Source organism: Rhinoraja longicauda, chromosome 3, assembly GCF_053455715.1.
Source record: "Rhinoraja longicauda isolate Sanriku21f chromosome 3, sRhiLon1.1, whole genome shotgun sequence".
In the NCBI taxonomy this organism is placed as follows: Eukaryota; Metazoa; Chordata; class Chondrichthyes; order Rajiformes; family Arhynchobatidae; genus Rhinoraja; species Rhinoraja longicauda.
In genome coordinates, this window is record NC_135955.1 from 56,331,331 (window position 1) to 56,350,213 (window position 18,883).

General features: G+C 43.4%; 1 protein-coding gene across 1 annotated transcript in view; it reads right to left on the minus strand.

Annotated features, from left to right (window-relative positions):
• Positions 1–17,329, minus strand: part of LOC144592255 (solute carrier family 28 member 3-like) — a 114,014-nt gene extending 96,685 nt beyond the window's left edge. The window contains exons 1-5 of the mRNA XM_078396787.1: positions 17,105–17,329; positions 16,500–16,856; positions 15,767–15,940; positions 15,333–15,445; positions 8,950–9,094 (exon numbers count right to left, since the gene is read on the minus strand). Coding sequence (XP_078252913.1) covers positions 8,950–9,094; positions 15,333–15,445; positions 15,767–15,940; positions 16,500–16,856; positions 17,105–17,329 — 1,014 coding nt within the window. The remainder of the gene's footprint in view (positions 1–8,949; positions 9,095–15,332; positions 15,446–15,766; positions 15,941–16,499; positions 16,857–17,104) is intronic.
• Between the last annotated feature and the right edge of the window lie 1,554 nt (positions 17,330–18,883).

Genomic DNA, 18,883 nt, shown 5'->3' on the forward strand with positions numbered 1-18,883 from the left:
CATCCCATTTACATTGAATGACACAAATTTTATAGTATTAAGTGGCATTTAATTTACCTAATCCTGTATTACATTCATAAATCTCCAGATAACTTGGAACTGCGCAGGCCTGAACATCTGGACAACGTGTGCTAAATAAAGAAAATTTAAAAAAAGAGAAAACAGTTGACTTCTAAGTAAGGGTGATTCCTTGCCACCCTGAGTCCCCGTTGGCAGATAGAGGGGGAAAACCTCCCCCCAGAAGGCCCCTCACTAGAGGTGAAACACTCCATTTCACGCATCCTAATGTCGTCCAACGTCATCCGATAACACTTATTTTATAGTCCAAAAGAAGTCGGAACACAATAAAAGCTAGTTGGATGGGGTCCGCTCAGACTCCTGTAGTCGCTCTCTTGCTCGACGCGCAGTCTCACACCCGTCTTCGCTCCTCTTCCCAGCGCTCTGCCATGTCATAGCCTGGAAGCTCCATCTCTGGGTCCGCCGGCTCCTCAGCGCTGTGGTCTGTGGTCTCCAAGGAGTAGCCTCTCCTCCTCAGCTCCTGCGCTGCATCTTGTGCACTATCGTATGTGTGTGTTCCTGAGTCCCAGTGAATGTGCATCTTGTCCAGCGGGGTCTGGAAGTGGACATCTCTCTCTTTCAGGGCCCTCTTTATTTCCTTGTACGCCTTGTGCTTCTGGACAACCTCCATTGCATAGTCTTGGTCAAATGATAGACGTCGCCCGCCAATCATTATCTTCTTTCCCCAGGCCTTTTTCAACACCAATTCTTTGGTATTAAACTCCAGGAAGTTTACCACTATGGACCTAGGTAGTGCGTTGCATTCCGGTTTGCGAGCCAAAGCTCTGTGGGCCTGATGGGTCCGTACGTTGGTATCTGTTGTTATTGCGAGTTCAGTTTTTCAAAAGTTGCTCCACAATTTCAGACATGGAGTTGCCTTCTTTCTCTTCGGGTACGCCGTAGATGCGAATGTCATCTAGACCGATCTTCCAAATCAGTCAGTTTTTCTTGCAAGACTTTCTGTTTTTTCATAGATTTAATCACCACATTTTTCATAGCTATGTTAATTGTCTCAGCCTCATCGATTCGTGCTTCTGCTTTGTTTAGTCTAGTTTCGTGAGCATGGATTTCTGTGGAGTTAACAGAAGGTTTTTGGTAAATTTCCTGCTTCAGATCTTTGAATTCGGTTTTCATGCCTTCTTTGAGTCCTTCTTTGAGTCCTTCTTTAAGTTTATGTAAGTCCACTTTATATTCAGCCCTGAAGTCACGTATTTCCTTACCGATATTGTGGAGCATTGAGCGCATGGTTTCTGCCGAGTCATCGTTTGAACTTTGAGCTTTGTCCATCTCTGGTGAATTCTTTCTTTCTCGTCCGTCAAGTTTCTTTTGACTTCTAGTTGTCGCTCCCCCACTCATTCCAATACAGTATACTGCGATTTATGTGGCAATTAGTGAATTAAGGGAGGCTAGTTTTAACTTGCTATCGGGAGCTCGAGATTAAGCAGCCATCTGCTCGCTTCGCCACCGGAAGTCCACCACCCTGTACATCTAACGACTGCCGCCCAAGTGTCCAAAATAGTACTGATTGTGGATGATCAGCCATGATCACATTGAATGGCGGTGCTGGCTCGAAGGGCCGAATGGCCTACTCCTGCACGTATTGTCTACTGCCTAATATGGCAAGATATATCTAGACAATATAATATAATATGCCAACAGTAGCCTAAATATAAATGGCTCCTACATTTACTATTTATTTTTTGTCAGAAATATTACATTATGTCACAGAGGATAACAATGTTTACCATATTGGTACACTTTTTATTTATTGTAGACACAAGAGTCTGCAGATGCTAGAACCTGGAGCAAAATAGAGAGCTGAGGGAGGAACTCATTGGTTCATAGAGCATATATGGAGGGAAATGGACAGTCAGCATGTCGGGTCTAAACCCAAAATACCTATTGTCCATTTTCCTCTATAAATACTGCCTGATCTACTAAGTTTCTCCAGCAGCTTCATTTTTACTTTACCTTGTATACTGGTTAACGTAGCGTCGTGGTTATCTTACAGAAAAATGCCCAGCCTGGATGAATAACTAGAGAATGAGTTTATGATCAACGAACAATTTGAAAATTTGAGATATGTTTATAAACCAAAAGTCAATGGTGCTGCCATTAAAGCATAGCATGGAGGGAGCTAGAAATCTATACTAAAAACATGATAGAAACATAGAAAATAGGTGCAGGAGTAGGCCATTCGGCCCTTCGAGCCTGCACCGCCATTCAATATGATCATGGCTGATCATCCAGCTCAGTAACCTGTACCTGCCTTCTCTCCATACCCCCTGATCCCTTTAGCCACAAGGGCCACATCTAACTCCCTCTTAAATATAGCCAATGAACTGGCCTCAACTACCTTCTGTGGCAGAGAATTCCACAGACTCACCACTCTCTGTGTGAAGAAATGTTTTCTCATCTCGGTCCTAAAAGACTTCCCCCTTATCCTTAAGCTATGACCCCTGGTTCTGGACTTCCCCAACATCGGGAACAATCTTCCCACATCTAGCCTCTCCAACCCCTTAAGAATTTTATATGTTTCAATAAGATCCCCCCTCAGTCTTTTAAATTCCAGCGAGTATAAGCCTAGTCTATCCAGTCTTTCTTCATATGAAAGTCCTGCCATCCCAGGGATCAATCTGGTGAACCTTCTCTGTACTCCCTCTAAGGCTAGAATGACTTTCCTCAGATTAGGAGACCAAAACTGTGCACAATACTCCAGGTGCGGTCTCACCAAGGCCCTGTACAACAGCAGCAGAACCTCCCAGCTCCTATACTCAAATCCTCTTGCTATGAATGCTAACATACCATTTGCTTTCTTCACTGCCTGCTGCACCTGCACGCTTGCTTTCAATGACTGGTGCACCATGACACCCAGGTCACGTTGCATCTCCCCTTTTCCTAATTGGCCACCATACAGGTAATACTCTGCTTTCCTGTTCTTGCCGCCAAAGTGGATAACCTCACATTTATCCACATTATATTGCATCTGCCATGCATTTGCCCACTCTCCTACTCTATCCAAGTCACTCTGCAGCCTCCTAGCATCCTCCTCGCAGCTAACACTGCCACCCAGCTTCGTGTCATCCGCAAACTTAGAGATATTGTATTCAATTCCCTCGTCCAAATCATTAATATATGTTGTAAATAACTGGGGTCCCAGCACTGAGCCTTGCGGTACCCCACTAGTCACTGCCTGCCATTCCGAAAATGACCCGTTTATTCCTACTCTTTGCTTCCTGTCCGCCAACCAATTCTCTATCCACCTCAACACTGAACCCCCAATACCGTGTGCTTTAAGTTTGTACCCCAATCTCCTATGTGGGACCTTGTCGAAGGCCTTCTGAAAGTCCAGATATATAACACATCGACTGGTTCTCCCTTATCCACTCTACTAGTTACATCCTCGAAAAATTCTATAAGATTCGTCAGGCATGATTTGCCTTTCATAAATCCATGCTGACTTTGTCCGATGATTTCACCACTTTCCAAATGTGATGCTATCACATCTTTAATAACTGACTCTAGCATTTTCCCCACTACCGATGTTAGGCTAACTGGTCTATAATTCCCCGTTTTCTCTCTCCCTCCCTTTTTAAAAAGTGGGGTTACATTAGCTACCCTCCAATCCTCAGGAACTACTCCAGAATCTAAAGAGTTTTGAAAAATTATCACTAATGCATCCACTATTTCTGAGGCTACTTCCTTAAGCACTCTGGGATGCAGCCTATCTGGCCCTGGGGATTTATCGGCCTTTAATCCATTTAATTTACCTATCACCACTTTCCGACTAACCTGGATTACCCTCAGTTCCTCCATCTCGTTAGACCCCCGGTCCCCTGCTATTTCCGGCAGATTGTTTATGTCTTCCCTAGTGAAGACAGAACCAAAGTAGTTGTTCAATTGGTCTGCCATCTCCTTGTTTCCTATGATCAATTCACCTGTTTCCGACTGCAAGGGACCTACATTTGTCTTAACTAGTCTTTTTCTCTTCACATATCTATAAAAGATTTTGTAGTCAGTTTTTATGTTCCCTGCCAGTTTTCTCTCATAATCTATTTTCCCTTTCCTAATTAAGCCCTTTGTCCTCCTCTGCTGGACTCTGAATTTCTCCCAGTCCTCTGATATGATACTTTTTCTGGCTAATTTATATGCTTCATCTTTTGTTTTAATACTATCCTTGATTTCCCTTGTTAGCCACGGATGCACTACCTTTCCTGGTTTGTTCTTTTGCCAAAATCAAGTGTTAGAAATCATGTTAGAGAGTATGACAAAACAGTTTTTTCAAGAAAAAAGACCATTCATTAAAATTTGGAATAAGTGGAGATACACGTTTTGAGATGCAAAGAAAATTCAATAACAAAAATAGGGATAAAAGTGCAGAGAAACAGCCTAGAAAAGGTGTAAAATGCACAATATTGATTGAAACTATGCAAGATTCCCAAAAAGTTAACTTGCAAGTTGAATTGGTAGTAAGGAAGGCAAACGCAATGCTAGCTTTTATTTCAAGAGGGCGAGAATACAAAAACATAGATGTAATACTGAGGGTCTATAAGGTGCCGGTCAGGCCACATTTGGAATATTGTGAGCACCATATCTGAGGAAGGATGTGCTGGCTCTGGAGAGGGTCCAGAAGAGGTTTACAAGAATGATCCCAGGAATGAGTGAGTTAACATATGATGAGCGTTTGATGGCATTGGCCCTGTACTCGCTGGAGTTTAGATGGATGAAGGGGGGCCCCCATTGAAACTTACCGAATAGTGAAAGGCTTGGATAGAGTGGATGTGGAGAGGATGGTTCCACTAGTGGGAGAGTCTGGGACTAGGGGTCATAGCCTCAGAATTAAAGGACGTTCCTTTAGGAAGTGGGTGAGGAGGAATGTCTTTAATCAGAGGGTGAAGAACCTGTAGAATTCTTTGCCATAGAAGGCTGAGGAGGCTGTCAACATATATTTTTAAGGCAGAGACAGATAGATTCTTGATTAGTACAGGTCTCAGGGGTTATGGGGGGAAAGCAGGAGAATGGGGTTAGGAGGGAGAGATCAATCATACATGATTGAATGGCAGAGTAGACGATTGGCCGAATGGCCTAATTCTGCTCCTATCACATGACATTACACTGGTATTTATATCCTTTGGGATGTCTTCCACTGGGGGAAATGTCCCAAGACAAACAAAATTTTAATTTCTTATATGCATCCTAAAACAGAAATATGACAAGAATTGTCCCATTCTAGGTAAAGACAATTTTCAACTGTACAACACTCTTCCTTCAGAATTATACAAATAAGTTCTAGGTTCTCATCTTCCAAGTAACTACACTATCCCCTTCTAAACTCAATGAACATGGCAATTTCAGGTAATGGTCATTCCAAATTTTGCATTTCATGTTCTGGCACCTTTACTTTTTTTACATAGAAACATAGAAAATAGGTGCAGGAGGAGGCCATTCGGCCCTTCGAGCCAGCACCTCCATTCATTGTGATCATGGCAGATCATCCACAATCAGTAACCTGTGCCCAACTTCTCCCCATATCCCTTGGTTCCACTAGCCCTCAGAGCTCTATCTAACTCTCTCTTAAATTCATCCGGTGATTTGGCCTCCACTGCCCTCTGTGGCAGAGAATTCTACAAATTCACAACTCTCTGAGTGAAAAAGTTCCTTCTCACCTCAGTTTTAAATGGCCTCCCCTTTATTCTAAGACTGTGGCCCCTGGTTCTGGACTCCCCCAACATTGGGAACATTTTTCCTGCATCTAGCTTGTCCAGTCCTTTTATAATTTTATATGTCTCTATAAGATCCCCTCTCATCCTTCTAAACTCCAGTGAATACAAGCCTAGTCTTTTCAATCTTTCCTCATATGACAGTCCCACCATCCCAGGGATCAATCTCGTGAACCTACACTGCACTGCCTCAATTACAAGGATGTCCTTCCTCAAATTAGGAGACCAATACTGTACACAATACTCCAGATGTGGTCTTACTAGGGCCCTATACAACTGCAGAAGAACCTCTTTACTCCTATACTGAAATCCTCTCGGTATGAAGACCAACATGCCATTACCTTTCTTCACTGCCTCCTGTACCTGCACGCCAACTTTCAGTGACTGGTGTACAATGACACCCAGGTCTCGCTGCATTTCCCCCTTACCTAACCTGACACCATTGAGATAATAATCTGCCTCCTTGTTTTTGCCGCCAAAGTGGATAACCCCACATTTATCTACATTATACTGCATTTGCCACGCATCAGCCCGCTCACTCAACCTGTCCAGGTCACCCTGCAACCTCCTAACATCCTCTTCGCAGTTCACACTGCCACCCAGCTTTGTGTCATCTGCAAATTTGCTAGTGTTACTTCTAATTCCTTCATCCGCAACAAAACAGGTCTCACAATTCACTCCCAAGCCTACAAAGACCACATACAGCACTATAAAGATGCCCTCTCCCGTGCCCACTCCACCTACTACTCTCAAATAATTCACTCTGGCTCCGGAAACCCCAAAACACTCTTCTCTACAATAAACAAACTCCTCAGCCCCCTGGACACCATCTCCCAATCATTCACAGTTGACAAATGCACCACTTTCCTTTCATTCTTCCAAAGCAAAATAGACAACATCTACAGCACCTTAACCACCAACGCACCTGCTCCCCCTCAAACCACCTGCCCCCCCTTATCCTGTCAGCCCCTGCCTCAGTTCTCCCCAATCTCCACCACCGACCTCTCTGACCTCTTCACAGGAATAAAAACTGCCACCTGCTCTCTGGACCCCATCCCCTCCAGCTTTGTCAAGGCCTGCCTTCCTGCTCTCTCTCCACTTATCACTGCAACAATAAACTCCTCCCTGTCCACTGGCATCGTCCCGCCATCCCTCAAAATCGCTGCTGTCACCCCCATTCTGAAAAAACCTGGTCTGAACCCTGACACCCCAAACAACTTCACACCAATCTCCAACCTACCCTTTCTGTCCAAAGTTTTGGAACGTGCTGTAGCTTCCCAACTCAAATACCACCTCTCTACCAATAACCTGTATGAAACTTTCCAATCCGGATTCCGCTCAAACCACTGTACTGAAACTGCGCTCCTCAAAATCACAAACGACATTCTCCTCTCCTCCGACGCTGGCAACCTCAACATCCTCATCCTACTTGACCTCAGCGCCGCCTTTGACACCATAAATCACTCCATTCTCCTCACCCGACTTGAAACCTCTCTTAACATCACCGGCACAGCCCTATCCTGGTTCAAATCTTACCTCTCTGACAGACACCAGTTCATCTCCATTAACAACTGTAAATCCCCCACCGCTCCCCTCCCCCAAGGTGTCCCCCAAGGCTCAGTCCTTGGCCCCCTCCTCTTCATCCTCTACCTGTTCCCCCTTGGTCAATTAATCCGCCGTCATGGTCTCAACTTCCACTGCTTCGCCGATGATATCCAGCTCCTCATCTCCACCAAGTCAATCTCCCCCACCACACACTCTACACTGACAAACTGCATCACTGAAATAAAATTTTGGCTTCAATCAAACTTCCTCAAACTCAATTGCAACAAATCTGAAATCATCATCATTGGTCCAAAAACGCTCACCAAATCCACCCAAAACTTCATCCTCAACATTGATGGTCTCCCAGTATCCACCTCACCTCACATCCGGAATCTTGGAATCATCCTTGATCAAACCCTCTCCTTCGACAAACACATCAAACACATCACAAAGACAGCCTTCTTCCACCTCAAAAACATTGCCCGTCTCCGTCCATCCCTCTCCTCCACAGCTGCAGAAACCCTCATCCACGCCTTCATCACCTCCCGTCTGGACTACTGCAACAGCCTCCTCTATGGCGCACCCTCAAAAATCATCAATAAACTTCAATACATTCAAAACTCCGCTGCCCGTCTACTCACACACACCTCGATCCGTGACCATATCACCCCCGTCCTTTATAAACTCCACTGGCTCCCCATCCCCCAGAGAATCCAGTACAAAATCCTCCTCATAACCTACAAAGCCCTCCATAACCTGGCCCCATCCTACCTGACCGACCTCCTCCACAGGCACACTCCCACCTGCACCCTCCGCTCTGCCGCTGCCAATCTCCTATCCCCCCACATCCGGACCAAAGTCAGATCCTGGGGGGACAGGGCTTTCTCCATCGCTGCTCCCACCCTATGGAACTCACTACCCCAAACCATTAGAGACTCCTCCACACTCACCACATTCAAAACATCGCTGAAGTCTCACCTGTTCAGTACTGCCTTCAACCACTGAAGGTCACCTCACCTTCTGTCTCCTTTCTCTGTTCATTTATTTATTTACTTATTTATCTATTTATTCATTTCCCTATGTTCTCAAAATCTCTGTAAAGCGTCTTTGAGTATATGAAAAGCGCTATATAAATAAAATGCATTATTATTATTATTATTATTAATATATATGGTAAAATCATCTTCTCTTAGTTGCATCTTCTTCAGATACACATTGTCTTATTCACTGATGTTTTTATTGTAATCTGTCATTCAATCTCTCATGCCTTCCATCCTATCACAGACTTTCCCTTTTGTGTGCTCTGCCTCTTCCCATTTTACTGCTAATCTAGCCGATTCCCAACCAAAATTTAATTCTACACAAAATATTTTTTGAATGGAACACCCAAAAACTATATTTGTGGGATGTAGCTTGCATTATATGTAGCAGCACAAAACTCTTGGATTATCATCAGGATGTGAGGTACGAGGAACACTCAGAAAAGCTACTCACCAGAATATCACATTTTCAATAACATTGACTTTTACACTGTAGTTATGAAGCTCAAAAGAACATATATATAAATATATAAATGTTTTATGATTGTAAGTATGACAAATAACAAAGAAAAATATATGGTGCTTACCTTTCCTGGATATTTGGAGAAGATGAATGTTAAGATGACGAGCATACAAAGTCCAAAAAAGGAAATTATCTGGTCTGCACCTTCCTTCCATGTGTCCAGTGCTAACCAAAGTACAGTAAATGTAACCATAGCAATATACAGTCCCCTAATGCAAAAGAAATATGAAAGTTTGAAAAAACAATTCTGTCAGTTTTATGTATTGAACATTGAAATCTCTAACCATCAAAGCAGGTTCTGTAATAACTTGTTTATTACCTCCAAGTTCCCTGAAAGTAATATGCGATTTTCGCTTATTGCTGCTCTTTTACCACTTAATTATAATTCAATTATTCTCTGTATAAAACTCCACAGCAAACATCAAGAGAAGGGCAACAAGTCTTGGGAAAGACCCCGAGACATCTTCTTAGGTCAGGGAAACCATTTTAAAAACAAATACAAATTAAAACCATCCATCCATTTAATTTTCTGAGGGACACTTCTATTCCAGATTACATAATTAATGAAATACTGTAGAATATTAATTCATACCATCATCAGTTCTATGCAATCAGTCTTTATCACCTTAAACAATCACCATGGTAACATAATTGGTATGTCACAGGACTAAATGGCCAGGGTTCTGGACCATTGATCCAAAGACAAGATCTCAAATCCCACAACTGCAGTTAAGGAATTAAAATTCAAGTTAGGATTAAAATAAAGTGTTTTATAAAACAACTGTTTAGCACTGTAACAATGAAACTAACCCCTATCAGGTTCTGACACCAGGAAAACCAAATTTGGTTCACCAATGCCATTTGGAGGAGTTCTGCTCTCTTTAACCAGTCTGCTCTTTATGTGACACAAATCCACCAACATAATTGACTTTCTAATCAGTTCAGCGGCAATTAAGAATGGACAATAAACACTTGCAACATCCACATCACATGAATTAATAAATTAAGACATTTATTGAGTTGGATTCCCACAATTCAGACAGGGTCCCCTTTCATCATTATTTTCCTGAAGGAGAGCAAAAGGGGGATGTTTAATTTATTTTTCAAATTTTGCCAATTTTATAGAATAGTTATTAATATGAACTGGGAAATAACTGTAAATTCAACTGTCACAGACAAAGGAAAGAGTCCCAGGATGATTAAAAAAAAAGGGGCACAGTATATAATGAGTTGATACAGTGCCCACCATAATGTTTGGGGCAAAGACCCATCATTTATTTATTTGCCTCTGTACTCCACAATTTGAGATTTGTAATAGAAAAAATCATGTGGTTAAAGTGCACATTGTCAGATTTTATTAAAGGGTATTTTTATACATTTTGGTTTCACCAAGTAGAAATTACAACCGTGTTTATACATAGTCCCCCCCCCCCCCCCTCCCCATTTCAGAGCACCATAATGTATGGGACACGTGGCTTCACAGGTGTTTGTAGTTGCTCAGGTGTGTTTGAATGCCTCCTTAATGCAGGTTTAAGAGAGCTCTTGTCTTTCTTAGCTAAAAATCGGTCAATTCTTGAGTGGCCAAGTCAATCACTCAATCTGAGCCCAATTGAGAATGCCTTTTGCATGCTGAGAAGAAAACTGAAGGGGACTAGCCCCCCAAACAAGCATAAGCTAAAGATGGCTGCAATACAGGCCTGGCAGAGCATCACCAGAGAAGACACCCAGCAACTGGTGATGTCCAGAAATCGCAGACTACAAGCAGTCATTGCATGCAAATATTAAACATGACTACTTTCATTTACATGACATTGCTGTGTCCCAAACATTCTGGTGCCCTGAAGTAGAGGGACTATGTATAAACACTGCTGTAATTTCTACATGGTGAAAGCAAAGTGTATAAAAATAGCCTTTATTACAATCTGACAACGTGCACTTTAACCACATGTGATTTTTTTCTATTACAAATCTCAAATTGTGGAATACAGAGGCAAATAAATAAATGATGGGTCTTTGCCCCAAACATTATGGAGGGCAATGTATTGGTTCAAATAAATGAGAAGTAAAAAAGATTGAGCACATTTGATTTAACGGACACAGTGTCAATCAGCTGCGAAAAATAATGCATTTTGTCGTTTTATCTGAACAACTCATTATAAAACTGGGACTACAATAATAATATAATAAGAAATAATAAGAATATAATTTTGGATTGACATCAATTGGAGCATTGACCTGGAGACACAAGGAAATGCAAATGATGGAATTTTGAATAAAACACAAAGTGTTGGAGTAATTCAGGGTCAGGCAGCATCTCTGGAGGACATGGATAGGCAATGTACAGGCGATGTTTTGGTTCGGGATCCTCCCTCACATTGATTGTAGTGGGGGGGGGGGGGGGAGAGCTTGAAAAGAGGTCGGGGAGGGCCAAAGACTCGCAAGTGACAGATGGATACAGCTGAGGGGTGTGCAGATGGGTGGAGAACGGATAGAGATCAAAAGGTGACAAAAGAGGAGTGAAATGTAAAGCCAGAGTGAGTGATATAGGTGGAAGAGAACAAGGGGTTTGGGAGAGGAAGCGGGATAATGGGATAAATTGTGTAAGAAAGAACTGCAGATGCTGTTTGATGTGTATGGGGAGGGATGGGGGGGGGGGGGCAGAGGAAAGTGAGGAGGGGATGTAACCTAAAATGGAAGCATTCAATATTTATAGCTTGTAAACTACCCAGGCGGATTATAAGATGCTGTTCTTCCAGTTTACCTCTGTGTGGCCTCACTCTGGCAGTGGACAGAAAGATTGGTGGGAGTTACAATGATTAAAATCCAGTGATCACTTGCAAGGCTTTGTCCTGCCCACACCTCGTTTCCAGCTTCATCTCCCCATACTACAGTCAGTATGAAGGGTCCTGACCCCAAACATCATCTATCCTTGTCCTTCAGAGATGCTGCCTGACCCACTGAGTTACTACAGCACTTTGTGGGGTATTGATCTAGATAGCAAGTATAATAACAGGAATACACCCGTGAATATGCTCCACTGCTGATTTACAAGATCAGCAAAAAAGTATTGGTATATAGCTATAATCAGGTGCATTTCCAGTGTACGATTAAAAAAAAAACGTGCAATTGAAAAACCACATGGCTGCCCATTATATCAAATTAAAGTTTAATCTGTTGAATAGATCAGGATTTATAAATTTATGCTTTACTCACAATTTTAGTGGAACCTTGTATGTTTTGAAAATTGTGCATCTTGAAGCAACGTTGTCAGATACTGTTCCTCCATATCTTGCCATTAACCAATCCCAGCAAATAAAGAAAACGGCCAACAGAGTTAACACAAGAAGTCCAACGGCTCTTTTGAAGTTCAAAACACACGCAGCAATCACCGCACAAAAGTAGCCTGCAATAAAGTATTGATTATTTATGTGTAGGAAGGAACTGCAGATGCTGGTTTAAAATGAAGATCGACACAAAATGCTGGAGTAACTCAGCAGGACAGGCAGCATCTCTGGAGAGAAGGATTGGGTGGAGTTTCAGACCGAGACCCTTCTTCAGGCATTCCTTCTCTCCAGAGATGCTGCCTGTCCCATTGAGTTACTCCACCGTTTTGTGTCTATTGATTTCTTTATCTATATTGTGGATTCAAATCCCACTAGAGCAACTGGAAAACATAAATAAAAATCCCATAAGTTTAAAGATAGTTATGCAAAAGGATAAAACTGTTACTTAGGCAAAACTGTTAAATTGGGGGAAGGTCTAATTACAATAGCATTAGACAATAACAGTTGAAAGCAACGTAGCGGCCAGCTTCTTGTCTATATCAATTAGCTCCCAAGCTGCCACTTGCATAGACCGGGTCAGCGATAAGCGTAATAACTCAAACAACTAATAACAGAGATCCATCCAGACGTTTAATAGTTAGTCTTCTTTATTTGAAGGTGCAATAAGCATATTGGCATATCTCTTGTCATCGACTGGTTATTAATTGCTAGGTAAAATTCCATATCTTACCACAGTCTATGCGATCGTTACGAATTGCCAGATATAACTTCGACACAGTTTGTATTAATCTTCTTGTTAATAAAACTTACAGGTGATTACATCATGGCTGATAAATCTTTTGGCGGAGCTTCTAGCTGACCCTCTGTCAGCACCTCCCAGCTCACACACTCTGCCAGCACGTACCCAACTGCCCGTACTCTGGCTCTGCCCAGCCCCTACGTAAGCATTGCATTAACTCTATAGTGTCCAAACTACAGCAGAATACAAGGTAATGATATCAATAAGCAAAAATAACTAATAACTGCAAAATGGTCCCTATGTGGCGGCTCCCAAGGGTCGCGCCACACCTACACACCGGCCCCTAATTGTTATAAGTGTATAGCGCAACAATTACTAATCAAAGCATGCACTATACATTGGCATGTAATCTATTACAGTAGTTAATCAACAAAATCATCAGTCCATGTTAAGTCAAGTATCAGTTTCCAGTAGCAGACATATCTTGGTTATCAGTCTTACCAAGATATTACAATACAATACAATACAAACTTTATTGTCATTGTGAAGTGTACAAGTACAGAGACAACGAAATGCAGTTAGCATCTTAACCAGAGTGCATGCGATGGAATAGTAAAACATATAATATATACAGTAATTCTGTAGCGGTAGTGGAAATTCCGGTGAGCGAGATCAGTCACTGATGGGAGGAGTTCCTGAGGGGGGGTGGGGGGGGATGGCAGCAATCACCGAAGTGCAGAGTTAAGTAAGGTAACGACCGCAGGAAAGAAGCTGTTCCTGAACCTGCAGGTCCGGGAACAGAGAGACCTGTAGCGCCTCCCAGATGGGAGGAGGGTAAACAATCTGTGGTTGGGGTGAGAGCTGTCCTTGACGATGCAGCGCGCCCTTCGCAGACATCGCCTACTCTGGATAGACTCAATGGAGGGGAGTGAGGAACTGGTGATGCGTTGGGCAGTTTTCACCACCCTCTGCAGTGCTTTCCGGTCGGAGACAGAGCAGTTGCCATACCATACTGTGATACAGTTAGTAAGGATGCTCTCGATAGTGCAGCGGTAGAAGTTCACCAGAATCTGAGGAGACAGATGGACCTTCTTTAGTCTCCTCAGGAAGAAGAGGTATGTAGGTTAATTGGCTGGGTAAATGTAAAAAAATTGTCCCTAGTGGGTGTAGGATAGTGTTAATGTACGGGGATCGTTGGGCGGCACGGACTTGGTGGGCCGAAAAGGCCTGTTTCCGGCTGTATATATATGATGATGATGATGATGAAGAGACGCTGGTGAGCCTTCTTGATCAGTGTTGAGGTATTGTGGGTCCAAGAGAGGTCATCAGAAATGTTGACACCCAAGAACCTGAAACTGGAAACACGCTCCACCTCCGTCCCGTTAATATAGATGGGGGTGTGCGTACTACCCCTAGTCCTTCTGTGGTCCACAATGGGCTCCTTGGTCTTCTTGGTGTTAAGGACCAGGTTGTTGTCAGCGCACCACGTTGCAAGTAGCTGGACCTCCTCCCTATAGGCCGACTCATCGTTGTCACTGATGAGGCCAATCACCGTTGTATCATCTGCAAACTTAATAATGGTGTTAGAACCATGTACAGGTGTGCAGTTGTAGGTGAAAAGGGAGTAGAGGAGAGGGCTCAGCACACAGCCCTGTGGAACGCCGGTGTTCAGGGTGATGGTTGAGGAGGTGTCGTTGTCTAATCTAAGAGACTGGGGTCTGTTGGTTAGAAAGTCCAATATCCAATTGCAGAGGGAGGGGTTGATGCTCATGTCGTTGAGTTTGGCAATCAGTTTGGAAGGGATGATGGTGTTGAATGCTGAGCTGAAATCGATAAACAGCATTCTCACGTGGGCGTCTCTGTTGTCAAGGTGGGAGAGAGCGGAGTGAAGTGCCGTGGAGATGGCATCCTCCGTACTCCTGTTCTGGCGGTAGGCGAACTGATAGGGGTCCAGTGTGTCACAATATTGTTCTTGGTTTGCAGCCGAACGGTACGCACGTGCCCATATTTTGCCCATCAGCCAGGAGTTTTCAGTCTCCTTCTTTTCCAGTTCAAGAAGCGGTCTGCCGTTAGTCCTCCGGCTTCATCTGCGGGATTTTCTTTCGTACTAACATTTCTCCATTGCGATACGTCAGTAACATCCCTCACGACAACGATTCTGTTAGCTACAAACGTCTGAAAGCATTTGTTTTCGTTGTTGATGTATTTAAGCACTGTTGCGCTATCAGTCCAGAAAACTGATTCGTCTCGCTGAAGCTGTAATTCTTTTTTCAGCATTACATTGACTTTAACAGCTCAGACTGCAGCTATAAGTTCCATTCTGGGAATCGTCATCCGTTTCAATGGTGCCACTCTGGCCTTGCGTCTGAGAAGTGGTGTAGCTGTACATTTTTGATTTGACCAAAGTTGGTAGACTTCATGCACCGGTCCACCTCAAACTCCACAATCTTGTCAAGATCCGTCAGCCATCCTGTCCACCTCTGATGGAAAGTTTGGGGTATATCGTCATCCCAACCAAGCTTCTCCTTGCAGAGTTCCTGCATAATCAACTTAGCAGGCAGAGTAAATGGTGCTAGAAATCCTAAAGGATCGTAAATAGATCCAACTGCTGCCAGGATGCCACGTCTGTTGCATGGTCTTTCCTGTACAGCAATTTTGAACTTGAACCCATCGGTTTTCATGCACCAGCACAATCCTAGTGCCCTCTCCATCAGCAGATTGTCCTGGTCCAAGTCCAACTCCTTGATCTCTTTAGCTCTACTTGCTTGAGGAATGGATGTTAGTACAGCACGGTTATTACTGATCCACTTTGATAGCGTAAATCCTCCCATCTGGCAGATGTCAGCTAGGTCTTTTACCATCCGGACTGCTTCTGGTTCCGAAGGCATGGACTTCAAACAGTCAACTACATAGAAGTTGTTCTTCACCGTGTCTACCACCTCTTCCGAAAAGTGTGCTCCGTTGTCCTCAGCAGTCTTTCTCAACGCAAAGTTTGCACAACTTGGTGACAACACGGCTCCGAAAAGATATACCTTCATCCGGTATTCCACAAGATCTTGCTACACATCACCATCGGGCCACCACAGAAATCGCAGATAGTCAACATGCTTTTCCGATACCTTGACCTGATGAAACATTGCTTTAATATCCGCCATCAAAGCAACCGGCTCTTGTCTGAATCTGATGAAAACTCCAATGAGTGAGTTAGTTAGGTCTGGACCTTGTAGCAGCTGGCAGTTAAGTGATGTCCCCTTAAAGACTGCCGCACAATCGAAGACCACTCTTATGGTTCCTTTCTTCGAGTGATACACCCCGTGATGAGGGATGTACCAGAGTTTCCCATCATTACGATTCAACTGGTCCATTGATACCCTTCCAGCATAACCACTATCGATCATTTCCGTGAGGAAAGATGTGTATTCACTGCAAAACTTTTCATCTTTGTTAAACGCGTTTCAAGCTCTGGATACGCTGCTCTGCAATGCAACGATTGTTAGGCATGCTGGTATCCTCCTGCTTGAAAGGTAAGTCCAAACAATAATGTCCATCTGTCATCCTTGCCGAACGATTCATAATATCCATGAACCTTACCTCTTCTCTCGACATTTCTTCCTTGTCCTTGCTGGATTCTTCATTGAAGTCATGGTTGTATTGTTTGACCAGAAGTTCCTCCAGATTAACAACAGATATTCGATTAATAACCACTGTAGGAAAGCCTTCTCCAACGCTGTTGTCATGGTTCTCTCTCAGTGGACCACAAACAACCCATTCCAACAAGGTTTTCATGGCGAATGGTCCGTCCTCTTTGCTGTGGATCACTTCCCAAGATTCCAATACCTTGGAAGCATTAGTTCCGATGAGTAAGTCAATACCAGAGTCTATTTCAGTTATCTTGATATTCTTCAAATAATGCCATTGCTTCAGGACTTCCTGTCTATGAATGTTCAGCTGTGAAACAGGAATGGTCTTACTGATAAGCACGTCTGGTAGTTGAACAAAATCATTGCTGTCCAGACCAGATATTTCCAAACCTGAAATAACACAATTGGTTATAGGCTTCTTTTGATTCATGGTATGCAGGATAAACCTCTTATTTTGTCTTGAGATCTTTAGCCTTCTTACCAGGCTTTCGGTGCAGAAAGTAACTGAACTTCCACCATCCAAGAAAGCGTACATTTGCAACACCGTGCTCCTACCATGCTCTTCACTTGCACTGGTACGATCGAGAAGATGCAAGTTTCTTCACCAGCCCCGATATGTCCACACATCGGAGAAAGAGGAGTGGCGTCACTCTGGCTCGCCTTTTCCTTGGCTGGCTGCTCAGGTTTCGGTTTTATGTCCTTCTGTTCAAAATGAAGTATCTCAGGATGCTCTCCTTTGCATACAGCACAAGTCAAACGATTCTTGCAATTTCTGCTCATATGACCTTCTTACAAACATCCAAAACAAATTCTATTCTCCTTTATAAATTATCTTCTCTCCTTTAGTTCCTTCTTTTTGATCTGCCGACACTTCTCCAGTGTGTGACCCCACATGTTGCACAACAGACAAGGATCTTGCTGTTTGCCGATAGGTGAATCAGCTTTCTCTCCTTTAGTTGTCAGGTTCCCTTGAGTCTGTTTTTCCAAGGGTTCGGCACCCATTGCAAAACTGCTTTTGGTTGTCCTCGACTTCTCTCGTGACTTACCGGAGGTATTGCCTTTAGCAGCTGCTGGTGTTTTGGCCTCATCAATATTCCCATTAAGTGGATCCGTCAGTATGTCCACTTGTACCTTTATGAAGTTTTCCAAGTCGGGAAACGCAGGCGAACGTTTCTCGGTTCTTTGGATTTCATATGACCGATCTCTCCACCTTTCTCTGAGCTTGTAAGGCAGTTTTCAAAGAATGGTCATTATATTGGAGTGACCGTTCATTTCATCCATGTATTTAAGCTGCTGCATCACATTTGAACAACCTTTAAAGAATAATGAGAACGCTTGTAAAGCCTTTATATCACCTGGCTTGATGCTTGGCCAGGCCAATGCTCTGGATATATAAGCGGCGGCAATCTGCTCATGGCCAAAATGCTGTTTAAGCAATCTTCTTGCCTCCTTATAGCTCTGGTTGGGATGCAAATGTTGACAGCTACGAACTAATTCTCTGGCTGGTCCTCTTGTATATTGTTCCAGAAAATGATAACGATCACTTTCATCGTCAGTCTTCCTTTCTACTCCTCTCTCAAATGCCTTGATAAAAGGTTGATATTGCAAGGGATCACCATCATACACAGGAATCATACAATATACAGTAAACAATAGACAATAGGTGCAGGAGGAGGCCATTCTGCCCTTCGAGCCAGCACCGCCATTCAATGTGATCATGGCTGATCATTCTCAATCAGTACCCCGTTCCTGCCTTCTCCCCATACCCCCTGACTCCGCTATCCTTAAGAGCTCTATCTAGCTCTCTCTTGAATGCATTCAGAGAATTGGCCTCCACTGCCTTCTGAGGCAGAGAATTCCACAGATTCATAACTCTCTGACTGAAAAAGTTTTTCCTCATCTCAGTTCAAAATGGCCTACCCCTTATTCTTAAAATGTGGCCCCTTGTTCCGGACTCCCCCAACATTGGGAACATGTTTCCTGCCTCTAACGTGTCCAACCCCTTAATAATCTTATACGTTTCGATAAGATCTCCTCTCATCCTTCTAAATTCCAGTGTATCCAAGCCCAGTCGCTCCACTTTCAACATATGAGTCTCGCCATTCCGGGAATTATCCTAGTAAACCTACGCTGCACGCCCTCAATAGCAAGAATATCCTTCCTCAAATTTGGAGACCAAAATTGCACACAGTACTCCAGGTGCGGTCTCACTAGGGCCCTGTACAACTGCAGAAGGACCTCTTTGCTCCTATGCTCAACTCCTCTTGTTATGAAGGCCAACATTCCATTGGCTTTCTTCACTGCCTGCTGTACCTGCGTGCTTCCTTTCAGTGA